This window comes from Lepisma saccharinum, chromosome 11, assembly GCF_977018435.1.
Source record: "Lepisma saccharinum chromosome 11, izLepSacc3.1, whole genome shotgun sequence".
Classification (NCBI taxonomy): Eukaryota; Metazoa; Arthropoda; class Insecta; order Zygentoma; family Lepismatidae; genus Lepisma; species Lepisma saccharinum.
In genome coordinates, this window is record NC_139239.1 from 44,143,710 (window position 1) to 44,157,898 (window position 14,189).

Genomic DNA, 14,189 nt, shown 5'->3' on the forward strand with positions numbered 1-14,189 from the left:
TTCGTCGACTAATACATTTGAAAAGAAAAATGAACGAATGATCAGATGATGAATAAAATGATTGTCTTTTAAATGAATGGCCAGTTCATTCAATTGACGAAAGTGTGTAAATGAAGATGAGGTATACAATGAAAGATGTACATACAATTCTTCCATTTATGTATTGTATCGTATTAGACTTTCTCGGATTATCTTCCATTTCAACGCTCGTTTGCATTTCGTTTAAAGAAGGTGCAAATGTATGCGTGCTTAAGGATGAGTTTCTCCCATTTTTGAGTCGTTGTGATTTTAGTCTTTACTGTTTCACACTAAATGTAATTACCATTGGTTCGGCGAATGATATTTCTTCAAACGTCTAACGTTGACGTTCATCTCCTTTTGTCCTCCTAACTTTCTTACATGGAATACATTATTTCCCAAGTATCTTAGGATTTCCCATGGTCCATTCCATTTTCGTCTTAACTTTTCCGTTAAACCTATTTTATGCGCAGGTTGGTATACTAACACCAAATCTCCTGCGACGAACTGTACGTCGTTAACTTTCTCATCATACCTTTTCTTGTCATATGACTGTCTCTGTTCATGTCTTTTCCTGGCTATTTGGCGTATGTCTTCCAAATGTTGAGATAGATGCGTTGTGTGGGTGGTAGGATCTTGCGTCTTGAGTGACTCTATTCCCATTGTTTCTAAAGGAAATACAGGTTTCCTTCCGTATACCAGTTCAAAAGGTGAATAACCAATTTGATCTACCTTTGAACAATTGTAAGCGAAAACACACAATCGCAAATAATCACTCCAATCTTTCTGATGGTGTTCAACGTATTTACTTAGCATCTGAGCTAACGTTGCATTAAATCTCTCTACTTTACCATTCGTTTGTGGGTGGTAAGCGGTGGTACATACATGTTTCACTTTCATAAGTTCCAATAATTCCTCCGTTACTTTTGCCATGTATACTGATCCTCTATCGGACAGTATCTCTCGAGGACATCCATGTCGGCATATGACATCTTCTAAAAGAAATTTTGCTACTGTCTTTGCGGTTGTCGTTCGTAAACATCGTGCTTCTATCCAGTTAGTAAGATAACATGTCGCAGTAATGACATACTGAAAACCTTTAGAATTGGGCAATGGTCCCAATATATCGGTGGATACACGAGCAAATGGCTCTCCAATTGGTATCGGGTGTAATAAACATTGTGGTTTACCAACATTTCGATTCCTTTGCTGGCAAGTTGGACATCCTTGCACATATGAAATAATCTCCTTTTTCATATTTGGCCAGTAATAACGCTCCGTAATTTTTCCACGAGTTTTACTTATTCCTAAATGTGCTCCGGTGAGAGGAGAATCGTGAGCTTCTCTCAAAATTTCTCCTTTCAATTTTTCCGGTACAACTAACACATATTGATCACCAAACTTTCTATACAGTATACCATCTTTGATCTCAAAAATAGCGTACATTTAGTTGACCTGGATCGGCTTCTTTGTCTTCGATTAGTTGTTTTACCACTGGATCTTCTAATTGTAACTTCCTTATATCTCTTATTTCTTCTTCTCGGCTATCTTTCCTACATCTAACTTGGGCAGTTGCAACAATGGCTCCTTCTTCTATGCAGTCTCTCTCTTGAGCTGACAATGAAGTAGATGGGATGCGACTTAGACAGTCTGGTGCACAATGTAATTTTCCTGATTTATGCACAATATCATAACTATATTCTTGTAATCTGATTGCCCATCTTGCTAATCTTCCTACAAGATCTTTACAACGTTTCAACCAGCATAAGGCATGGCTGTCAGTGACTACTGTGAATTTCTGATCTATTAAATATGTTCGAAAGTGTGTGATTCCGAATACTACTGCCAATGCTTCTTTTTCAGCAATCGAGTAATTTCTCTCTGGTCCATTCATGGTCCTGCTAGCATAAGCTATTGGATTTACAATTCTCTTCTTTGATGAGGGATCCTTTGGATTCGGCCTACTTTGACAAAGTACAACACCTAGTCCGGATTCTGAGGCGTCAGTGTGCAATTCTATAGGAATACCTGGTTCAAAATGTCGTAACACAGGCGCATTCATCAAACATTCTTTGAGCTTCTCGAACGATATTCTTTGTTCTTCTCCAAATACAAATTCTTGATCTTTTCTTGTCAGCTTCGTAAGAGGTTGAGCGAGCTGACTGAAATCTTTGACGAATCGTCTGTAATATCCACACATTCCTAAGAATCTGCGGATTTCAGTGACATTCTTCGGTTCGGGAATTTCTTTTATTGCTTGTACCTTCTTAGGATCTGTTTTAACTCCTTCTCTTCCAATGATAAATCCTAACACTTCAGTTTCAAAGTAACCAAAATGACATTTGGTGGGCGATAGTCTTAAATTAGCACTTCTAAGTCTCTTCAAAACTTCTGACAAGCGATATACCATAGTTTCCCAATCTTCTGCGAAGACTATTAAATCATCCAAGTAGACGGCGAGGCTATTCCATTTCATGGAAGCGAAAATCTGATCCATGCATCGCTGGTAAGCTGCAGGAGCTCGATGTAAACCGAATGGCATTCTTTTCCAATGATACAATCCGTCTCCCGTGATAAATGCGGTCTTGGGGCGATCTTCCTTCTTGATCGGTATCGACCAATAACCTGAGCGACAATCTAATGATGTTATATACTTGATATTTCCCATAAAGTGTATGATATCATCTATACGAGGTAGAGGATAACTATCTTCTTCTGCAATCGCATTAAGTTTTCGAAAATCTATACAGAAACGTATTTCTTTATTTTTCTTCGGTACAAGTACTACCGGTGAAGCATAAGGAGACTTACTAGGTTCTATGACTCCTATATCAAGCATCTGTTGCACTTCTTGCTTTATAAACTCACGCTGTTTCGGACTCGTCCTATAAGGCGGCTGACTTACAGGGGTTTCCGTCTTCAATGGCAAAGTGAATTCATAAACATCTGTTTCTCCTAATTGATCGGCAGTCCATGCTAAACAGTCTTTATATTCCGTAACTAAATCTAAAACTTCTTTCTTCTGTGCTGGTGTTAAGTCTGGATTGATATCTAATTCTTTTGCTAAGTCATGTTCATCTTCCTTTCCTGGTGTAGTTCCACTGTGTAAAACATCTAAATTTACTGCACAACAAGATCTTACTTTGGATTGCGTTGGTGGTGAAATGCACTCCAATTTTCCTATGACTGTCCCAGATGGGATATTAATACTGGTATAACCCATATTAATTATCGGCACGGAATTCACTTCTGAAGGCTTAACTAGCATTCTCGGCACTAGACATCTAAACTGATTATATAGACCATCGGAAGGTTCCAATAAATATTCACTGTCACTTTCTTCTGTAGTCGTAAACGGATGAACTATAGCAATTTGCGTATGCTGACGAGATGGAAGAAATGTATTGACCATCACTTTAAACACTTTCTTTTCTTTCCTTCTCTTTCTTTTCTCTTTTCTGGCTTCCAAACTGGCTTCAGAATTTTGATCAAAACCTGAACTTATCAAAGAAGTAATATTTACCTGTTCGTCTGGTAAAGAAGTTAGAGAACTCGAAGTTTCTGTAGCTGGTGGCTTCTCAATGGCTGACGATAAATCACAACGTGAAGACTCACTAAGTTCGCACTCACTGTGTCTTAGCGTAGTTTTTCCTAAAGCTTTATGCTCTGAGTTATCTTGCGTTATTGTTTGCGTGCGCAACTGGCTGCGGTCGAAGTTTCTTGAGGTAGCTTCTGGTTGGTTGACTTGATCATGTGTCCTTTCTCGGCGACATGATGGCGTCGTATGCGTGCGCAACTGGGTGCGGTCGATAGTTTCAACTGGCTTCTTTGAGTGGCTAAATCCTAATCGCTGTTGTGACGTCATGGGCTCACAATCTGACATCGTCACGTGTTTGTTGCCTGGTGGCGTGATGTCTTGGCGTCGCTTTGACATCACGTGGGCAGCATATGTTGGCGTTGGAAAGCTTTTCTTATCAATCTCATTAGTCTGCGGCTTGTTAGCTTGCTTCGACTTCTTGATAAAATTAATGAGCTTGGTTAGATTTGTCTTAATTGGCGGTTCTTTGTTACGCAATTCTAATGAGGAGTCGCACTCCTTATCTATGCTTGGTGACTTGGTCGCTTTTATCGCTTCTGTTGCATCAGCGATAGAAGTTTCTTGATTTGAACGTTTTTCTTGCCTGTCTTTAATTTGTGAATGAAAACTAACAACTTTTACAAGACCAGAACATGAAGGAATGTTGCCGTTATTGTCCATTTTTACCAACGGAATTCTTCTTTCCATTTGCTGGAATTCTCCTGGGCGTTTTAAGCAGATTTCCTTAGGACTGATCCATTTCACATACTTATTCCAAAAATCACTACCAAGTAATATAGGTGAGAAATTCTCTTCTCCTTTCGGTTCCATAAGAACGAAATTAATCCACATTTTTAACCCGTTTACTCTGAAAAACACTCTATGTACTGGATATAGATCCGAATCTGTATCAAGCAAAGTACGAATACTCACAAATCCAATCTTCTTACTTTTACTAACAAATTTCTTTGGCAACAATGCAGGATTGATAATACTAATTTCTGATCCTGTGTCTAATAAAGCGATTTCCTTTTTTCCAAATAAATGTACATACAAGTGTGGTCTCGGATAACGATGAGACTCACATATGATAGATCTTAACAATTTCTCTAATGGTTTTAGGGGTTTTACATAATTCGCCTGATTTACGAAGCGATCCCCTTCTCGCTTCGTCTTTACTCGTTTGGGGTTCCTACACTGTTCGAAGAGGAAGGTGCGTCATTCCTACCTGTCGAACGCGCGTTACCAAGTAATTCGGACACTAACATTTCGGCTAACATTTCATTAACCTGATGTTCTACCTGTTTTTGCACAAACTCTTGTACACCTTTCTGATTCTTAAAATTATCTTGATTACCTCGTCTACTGGTATCGAAGTCAGATCTTTTTCTTTGTGGGCACTCCCTAGCATAGTGACCATAGTTTCGGCATGAGAAACACTGAATGTTACTTTTATCATCGTTTCTAGGATTCTGATTTGAATTCACGGCAACAGGATTAAACTGTCTGGAATTCCCTCTGAAATTGTTACCTCTGTTGTTATTACCTCGATAATTATTACCTCTGTACTCATTTCTTGGTTGAGCTGCTACTTCCGCTGTAAAAGTACGTTTAGGAAAGTCATTTCTAGGTGGATTCCTAAATGTCCTACCTGTTCCTCGCTGATATTGCAGATCTTGTCTTTCTGACCTGGGCCTAAGATTGTACCTGGTTTGAAAGAATCTGTTCTGCGGAATTTGTTGATTCTGAGTTCGATTTTGGGGTTGATTCTGAATTTGATTGGACCCTTGATTAGACTTTGTGAAGGCTGTGTTCGACCCTTTATTATCCACTTTCCTTTCATCTTTTTCTTTCTGTTCCGTTCCCCGTTTCTTTAACATCGCGCTATTTGTTAAAGAAGCCTGCTTCTTGGCTCTCTCCATTAATCGCAAATTGGTAAGTAAATCACTTAAAGATTCAGGTCTCATCGGGACTAGTTTCTCAACTTGATCCTCACTGAGTCCTCTGTAAATGTAGTTCATTTTACTCTCGGTATTCATGTGTGGGTCTGCCCTTTGACAAAGTTTCAGCATAGAGTAGTAATACTGCTCTATTGTTTCATCATCACCCTTCTTTCGTGCACTGAGTTCTATCAATGCGTCACCTTCTGGGTAGACAGGTGAAAAGGCTTCTTCCAACTTCGCTTTAAGCTCTGAGAAGAGGTTTAATTCTTCTAAGGTGCTTCGATGCAATTCCCAAAAGTCTGATGCGCTCTTTTTCAAATACGCGGGAAGATACTTAATTTTATCTCTTTCAGACCAACCTAGAATAGTGGCAACTCTCTCATACGTTTGAATAAACTGTCTTACGTTTTCACCTTTACCTCCTGAGAACGTATCTGGTTGGACGGACGGCACTCGTCCGTGACATGGAACTGAACTCATCGCTGTTGCTGCTCCAGCGTTTTCTGAATCGGTCGGCATTGTGACTACTTGAGGCTTATTTTCAGATATATTCTCGTTACACTCACTAAGTATACAAGGAATCTCTATTTGTCTACGTGATGCAATTCTCTCACTGCGTCTTATTTCTTGGTCAGACATCCAAGGATTTCCAGAGTCATAATTTCAATAATTGACAAACAATTACTACTACTTTTGGTGAGATGCCTTCTCACTCTTACTACTACTTTTGGTGAGATGCTCTCACTTTTACTACTACTTTTGGTGAGATGCCCCGCACCTCCACCATTTAATATGTCACGAACCCTGACTCGAACCATAGACCTCCAAGTCTAACACTGGGTTACCCTCAGAGTCCGTGGGACATATGTTTGCCGGGGCTCACCAGGGATCTCACAGCCACTGCGCTCACCTGACACAGAACTAGGTTCTTGGGCTGTACACTCTTTTCTCATCTGTACTCCCGGCAGAAGAGTACAAGATACAAAGAGAAAAGGGCAAATTATGGGGGTTCCACCACTTAACTGCAAAGAGTTAAGACTTAAAACTATGACTTACAATTATGACTTCTGGAAAAAGAACTTGCATGCAATCACCTTCTAAACCAAGACCATAAGAAGAGAAACACGTAGATGAACTTAATAAACATATATTCTTTGGTAAATGTTACAGTATTTGAATTTATACAGAATTTGATGGGTTCACTCGCCATGAGTGATCGTTCGAAGTGTACATATCGATCTGACTGATCGAATCTCCTTCCTTTGGAGTTTTACGATGAACCTTCAATTTACATGGGCCCGTTAGGCCTGCTGGTATACAAAAATATACAGAAGTACATACTTTACCTTACGGCTGTTAATATCTTCGTGAATATAGCGTCATCACTACTTCTGAGTCTAACTTCTAAACTCAGGGTTGAACCTGGGTTCGAACTGGGACTCTAGACTAAAGACTCTCTCTGGTACTGAATCTCAAAAGACTCAACTGAACTCTGAACTGCACTTGAACTTGAACTCGAACTTGAACTAACTTTGTGGAGGAAAAGTGAGCTTTTATATTACTCAAAAAGGCGTTGTCACCATAGGGGTTATCTAATTTACGTCAGATTCTTCGAACTCTGATTGACGTCAAAATCTAAGAATTTACAAGTTTCTAAGGAATTGGAAAGTTCTATCTACCATATATGGAAGGTTGACGTTTTGGTTGTTTTCTGGCTGAGGAAGGCGTATAAGGAAAACTTGGGAATTAATTACGTGCTCGAGGCACGTGGACTCATCAACTTTCCAAACAAACAGGAAGCTTGTGGTAGCTCATTATTTTTCTCTGCGGCTTGGCTTCTGATAACCCTTGACAGCGCTTGCATCATTTGGCAAACAAACAAGGCGGTTTATCAACCAATGCGGGCAGATCTGTGACCACTGCGGTCACCGAAGATAACCTATATCCTGTTGTGGCTTTCGCTAGTTGATAACAACGTCGTTTTCCTTGTCCAAACAGCTCTTCTAAGCTTCTTTAAAACTTAGCATTGCGAAGCAATGAATAAAATAAAGAAATGTTTTGGTAGATGGAATATGGTAGTAGAATAGCATGACTGAGTTCGATTCTCGTGGGATGCCTAATTTCTGGGTGTGACAATATCATGAAAATCATAAAGATATATTCACACCGGGTTTCTGCACTAAGCTAATCCTGTAGGCTATCACTGGGTTCATAAATTTATGTTAGCATTTATCTAAAAAACAATTACATTATTTAAAAAAAAACATTGTTAATTTGCTGAAAACATCTGAGAACTGATTTTCAACAATAAATACCAACTCTTGAAAAATTTGTGGGATCATCTGTTGGTGTTTGAGTGGTTGTAAAACAGTTGCTTTGCGAGGTACAGCAGAAGCAGGACATTTTTATTGGAAAACCTCTTGCACATGAGTGTAAGAATGAGTAGTAAAATACTCTTCAGCGATGCACACGCACTGCTCCAAGGAATACACCATGCTGAATCAATTTAAAAACAGGCACAGTGAGCAAAGAGAATTCAATGTAACCAGGGGCAGCCTAGGATTCTCTCAAGAGAGTCCAATTTCGGCACAAAATCTTGATTTACGATTTTTGACGTAAATGTATAGCCAATAATTAGACATATGTTGCATGCGACTGTTGGCAATATTTCGACCTGCTAGTGTTGCCATATACGGAAATATGTCCCAAAAATGGCATTTTTCACTCAACTCATAAAATCGCCAATCAAAAAGTCATCAAATGTTGCACATGACCAATATTTGTCGCATATGAAAGACTGACATGGCATCAGTCATCAAATGTCTAATTATGACCCTTCGATAATTTCTTACATATTTTTCTTACTCAGAAGTTCATTTCTGGAAAAATTCGAATGCTGCTTTCCATCAGTTATTAATTTATATAATTTTCTGTACGGGGTGAACTGATAATTTTAAGCATTGAAAAATATCTTGATGGATGAGGCTCTATAATTCAGAAAACCCAGTGTAAATATCTCTTACGGTTTTCATGATATACATTTCCAAAGTTTGGGTTGTGTGACTTTTGAAACACTCTGTATAAGATGCTGAGCATCACGGTATTCAAAACATCGCTAAATCATTTGAGAAAGTAGGAAATGGGGTCTTGGGGGACAAAGGGTAAGAAATTGTTACGGAGTGTGGAATGTTCACAACGCTGATAAAAAAAGAATCATTTACTAACTTACTCTGTACTGCAATTTGAACTTAGAATCATCAAAATTTCGTACATATTATAGCAAAAGATCACAGTTGCCAGGCTGAAATTTTTAGTTGCCCTGGCGACCGGGATTTTTCGAGCCCTGGACATGACAATTTTAAAAAGAAAATCCACAGCAGTATTAATGCCTTGAGTGCACTTTCAGTTCTTTCCAATATAAACACAGTCAAAAAAGTTTTGCATCATGACTGAAATGATAAAAGACATATGAAGCACAAGGTTTATTGACAATGACAGTGGGAATACAAAAGAAAAGATGAAGAAGAAGACATGTTGAATGAAAAGGGAACAAAAAACGTACAATTTTCTCAGAAATGTGTTTAAAACTAAAATGGAACAATTCATGATGGGAGGCGAAAAAACAAAGAACTGTCACAAGAAGACTGTTCCTCATAGCGGACCCACCAGAAACATTGTCTACCACCTGGTGGGTCCTCCCGTGGCTGCAAGAAGGTCTTGAATACGCTGTGGCATACTGAGGATCAGACGATCAAGGTGATCTTGCGGTAAACTATCCCATTCGTCCTGTGCCGCAAGAAGAACTTCACGAAGATTGGTGGGAGCCACAGGACGGTTTGCAATGGCATTTTTAGCATTGCCCATGCATGTTCCATGCAATTCATGTCGGGACTTTGCGCTGGCTAGAGCATGTGACGGATATTCGCCGCCTGCAGATAATCGTGCAAAATGTGTGCGCGGTGTGGAAGGGCATTGTCATCCACCAAGACAAATTTGTCACCAATTTCCTGACAAAATGGTTCTACAGTCGTCTGGAGAATGTACCTGACATAACGAACAGCTGTTTGTGTCCTTCTAATTGGAATTAGGGGCGTTCGACGTCCAAGCATGATCCCTGCCCACACCATGATTCCTCCTCCTTGGTATGGATGGACCCCCTGGACACCACGAAGCCGCTCCTGCAGTCCAGAATCTCGCCACACATGTCCTCTTTGTGAATCTGGCCTTAGACAGAGCCTACATTCATTGGTGAAGAGCACATGAGCCCAAATGATCGGGTCCCCAATTTCGATGTGCACGGGCCCAATGCACACGGTCGCACCGATGTCGTGGCAATAGGTACTGGCATCGGAGAGGTCTTCTGGAACGTAAACCACTTTCTCGGAGTCTGTTACGGACAGTTTGGTTTGACACACGCACACAAGAGGCTGCCTGGAGGGCATGAGTGATGTTCCTTGCCATCATGGTATTCTGTCGCCGAGCTGAGAGTTGTACATAGTGGTCTCGTCCTGGTGTTGTGACCCGTGGACGACCTGTCCGTTGACGATCTGCTACTGTTCCTGTGTCTGTATACCGCCTCCAGGTCCTACAGACATCGCTTTACGCCACTCCAACAGCCCTATGTGACATGCCAATTTGCAGTAGTGTGATGATCCTGGCCCGATCAAACTGCACTATTGTATGCCTAGGCATGCCTTGCACAAAGCTGCACTCGCTCACCTTCGCTAACTGGATGCAAGAAACACCTAACTAACATTCACCGTCTACCGTGGTGCTACACTCGTACACACGCATGCGCTTGCCGACTCCGGTAGTCATCTGTGGTGATCGGCATTGCATGTCGACCGCGTTATTTCGCACAATCAACTCTGCTTCATCGTTTCTTGTCCGCTTCTGCATGTTGCGGATGCTATTTTCATGACTTCTCGGGTGATGCAAAACGTTTTTGACTGTGTTTATATTCTGTGTAAATCTTCTTTCGTAAAATCAAATTTTAGTTGTTTTTGTTCTAAAACTTATATGCAGTATTTTTAAATATCGGGTAGAGTGATGCTTATCTTCAAGAACAATTTCCTGCTGGAAGTACATATTTTTGTTCCTTTCAAAGTTCTGTTTTTTTATTATTTCTTCTTTCTCCATGTACAGTCAATTTCAAAGATAATGGTAGGAAAATTGTACACCACTTTTTTCATTACTTTTATATTCTACAACCTGTGTTGTTTTAAGAAATGAAACTATGTTGGTACGAAGCAGGCATTGCCCTCTGCTTATTGACGTCATTATTTCAATTAATTATCATCACATTGTGTAATACACACCGCATGAAAATGGTGATGGATAATTTGCCTACCTTCCCCCCCCTCCCATTGTGTGAACCATAGAAAATAACACATCCATTGTGCACTCTGTGGGTATCATCATCTTGGGGGATTACTTGATTATTCTTTCCATGATATACCCCACACCTTTTGTTCCGATGCATTCCAGTCTTCTCCTGTAAATCCAGTCCGAATTAAACTTTGAGATAGCCTGTAGTTCCAAGAGGTTTGAAATTATTCAGGCTATAGTTAGATATACATTATGCACAGTCCAACAATTAAGTAATGAGACTGATTTTATATTGTCAGACGTGTGCAGTCTATCTGTAAAGTAATGTGTTCATGATGTAGTGTGGTCTGTCCATAATCAACAACCTGGCAACACCTCATGAACTTGCGATGGTCATGCTGGGAATTATGCCACCATGTCGTGAGGGAAGTGTAAGGGTGTCGTCACGTAATAGCTATGGAGCAGCGAGTGATCATCAAGTTTCATGAAAGACATTCTGAAAACTGCTTGCAGGAATAAACATTTCTTGATTTCTAGTGTTGTGGAGGACAAAACAGAGCATTTTGACTATGGTTCTTGTATGAACCGACAAATCGTTGACTAGAAGTCACTAAATTTACCAAGAGGCAAGAAAATGCAACTCCAAAGTCAAGGGTGAAGACAATGTTGTGTTTCTTAACGACAACAAAGATATCATGTAATTGTTCCAGAGGGTGAAAGTGTAATTGGTTGTTACTGTCGTAGTGCTCTGAATGATTATGGAAGAGAACTGACCGTATCAGACCTCAGTATCCTGAACCAGGCAGTTGGTTCCTGCTCCACAATAATGCACGGTCCCACAGAGCAGTGGTTGTCTATGTATTCCTAGTCTAAAAACAAGTGAGAGTGTTGAATCATAGTCTCTATTCCCGAGATTTATCCCTCGTGATTATTTCCTGTTCCCGAAAGTGAAGATGATGCTGAAATTACGCAGTTTTGATGAACACAGGACCATCCAACAGGTTGTGACATCCAATCTTTAAGCCATTCCACATGAAGACGTAATTTTTATCTGATTAACGACTGTCTCATTGCTTAATTGTCGGACTGTGTATGTGTACAATATGAGACACTGAGTGAATAGTGCTAACAAGTAATGTTAATTTTAAAACACAATCACGGAGTTTTGTAAAAACATTTAAATAAGAAAAACTTGAAAACTGTGAGAATATTAAATGTGGTGGTTGTTCTTGCACATAATTTAATCTGGAAAGGCAACACTGGAACTTTGTCGTAATATCTACCATAACATAACTATGTTCAGGTTTTCTCGTATGTCTGTCAAAACGGAGTAAGATATTTACAGGTGTCCTTAACCTATGAACATTTCGTTGTCCATCAATGAGCCATGACAAATTCTACATTAGTTCCAGAGTAGAAACAGTCTGCCTCTCCCCCAAAAAATGTGGGTATTTGATGGGTAATACATACATACTTGTGGAGAAAAAAGTACTGTATGATGCTTGGGTCAGCCAGAATAGATGTATAAAAAAGTACTGTATGATGCTTGGGTCAGCCAGAATAGATGTATAAAAAAGTACTGTATGATGCTTGGGTCAGCCAGATTAGATGTATACATAACAAACCTGTCCAAAGGATCACCCTATCAGGAATAAAATAGGCATTTACTTAGAGAACAACAGGTTACAGTTATTCAATTATGGAGGACGGAACTCTATAGATATAAGGAAACACATACCTGACAATTTGCTGGTACAACGTGTGTCTTGCTTGCATTCACTTGGTAATTCCTTCAGTGACATGCGATACGTGTCTATTGCTCAACCAATGAAATTTCCCTCAGGAGAAAATGATTCAACATCACTTTTTATTTCAGAGATGCTGATCTTATGCGTGAAAAGCAGAAAAAAGCTGTGGAGAAACCATCATCTAGTTCATAATTTTCAGACAAGAGGGTGGCGGTGACATGTGGAGTGGTCATCAGGGAACTTTATTCAAGTGTACACTCGGATCTGCATTGTTGCTGAAATTCAGCTGATTATTTCAAATTTGAAATGTTTGTAAAGGCACATAACTCAATATATATTTGTTGTAGTGTTTATTCCATGATATTGTAACATTTCGTCTAGAATACAATCAAATGTGATATATGCAGTTTGATGTACTGGTAATTTTAATTTGTTTTGTGTTTTAAGTTTGTATAAATGAATTGATATTTCATAGGAAGTTTGTTAATAAGGTACATTGTCTTTCAATATAACACCTGAACACATTTTCTATATTATGTGCTTTTAGTATTATATGCAGTGTGAAGAAACTAATTACGGCAATTAAAAGAAACATTACATCCCATAAATGTGTCAATTTACTTTTACATTTTAAGTTTGACATCAATTAGTAGTATGCTTCAAAATGTTTTTTCTTTGAGGTCTATCCAATGATGGTTTTCATACATGTGTAATCACTTATCAGCATACATATAAAGCAAACTTCTCAAGCCACCAGCCTATACCTTACTCTTCCTAATGCTGTAATTCATATTTCTTTATTTTACAAACAAAACAAGTATACGTAGAAATTTCAGCAAAAAATACAGCTGAAATTTGTATGTAATACACAGAGGCAAAGCTTCCAGCATCGGGAGCTGTGGCGATGACCAAGCAAGATAATAAACATATTGCATTTTAATATTTTAGAGAAGTATAATAAAAAAAAAAAAGTAAGAATATTCGCATATTTGTGCGAAATAAGCCAAGCAACAGCATGAAACAGCTTGAAATACGTAAGAGATTCGCTAATCTTAGCACATCGAAATGAGGGTCCAGTACTACCCCTTGCGCCGAACCCTCATGTCAAGTTTCCTATTGAAGGAAATTGTGTTAGAAGCCTCAGCTCATCGCAGAAATGGTACGAATCCCTCTGGTCTCTGCCGGTACCAAGATGAGCTGAAAACTTCAGAACATGCAGACCTTGACAATAACAAGAACTTTTTTTTTAACCCCCATTCCCATGTTTACAGCCACGGCAGGGTTTCTCTGGAGCCTTCCAAGATTATTTAGCATGTCCAGTGGCATGCTCAAGGAGGGGGTTGGTGAGGGTCATAATCCCTGCTTCAATATTCTTAAAAAAAAATGTGACAGGCAGGAAAAGATGGCAAAATGAGGAATGACTACTAAAAAGTACATGTAACCCCCCCTTTTTTTTTAATCCTGGGCACGCCACTGCGAATGTCTGCTATTTCCACTTGTTAAGAGGAAGAGCACATATTGAACGATATGAAATCTGCTTTTCGTTATCAAAACAACAATTGGAGGCAGACCATA

The 14,189-nt window shown here is 39.4% G+C and overlaps 1 protein-coding gene across 1 annotated transcript in view; it reads left to right on the forward strand.

Moving 5' to 3' along the window:
* The window catches only part of LOC145994749 (modifier of protein aggregation 4), a 32,436-nt gene extending 19,203 nt beyond the window's left edge, over nucleotides 1–13,233 (forward strand). The window contains exon 3 of the mRNA XM_083130970.1: nucleotides 12,743–13,233. Within this exon, the coding sequence (XP_082987096.1) occupies nucleotides 12,743–12,806 (64 nt within the window). The 3' untranslated portion in view covers nucleotides 12,807–13,233. The remainder of the gene's footprint in view (nucleotides 1–12,742) is intronic.
* The last annotated feature ends 956 nt before the right edge of the window (nucleotides 13,234–14,189 follow it).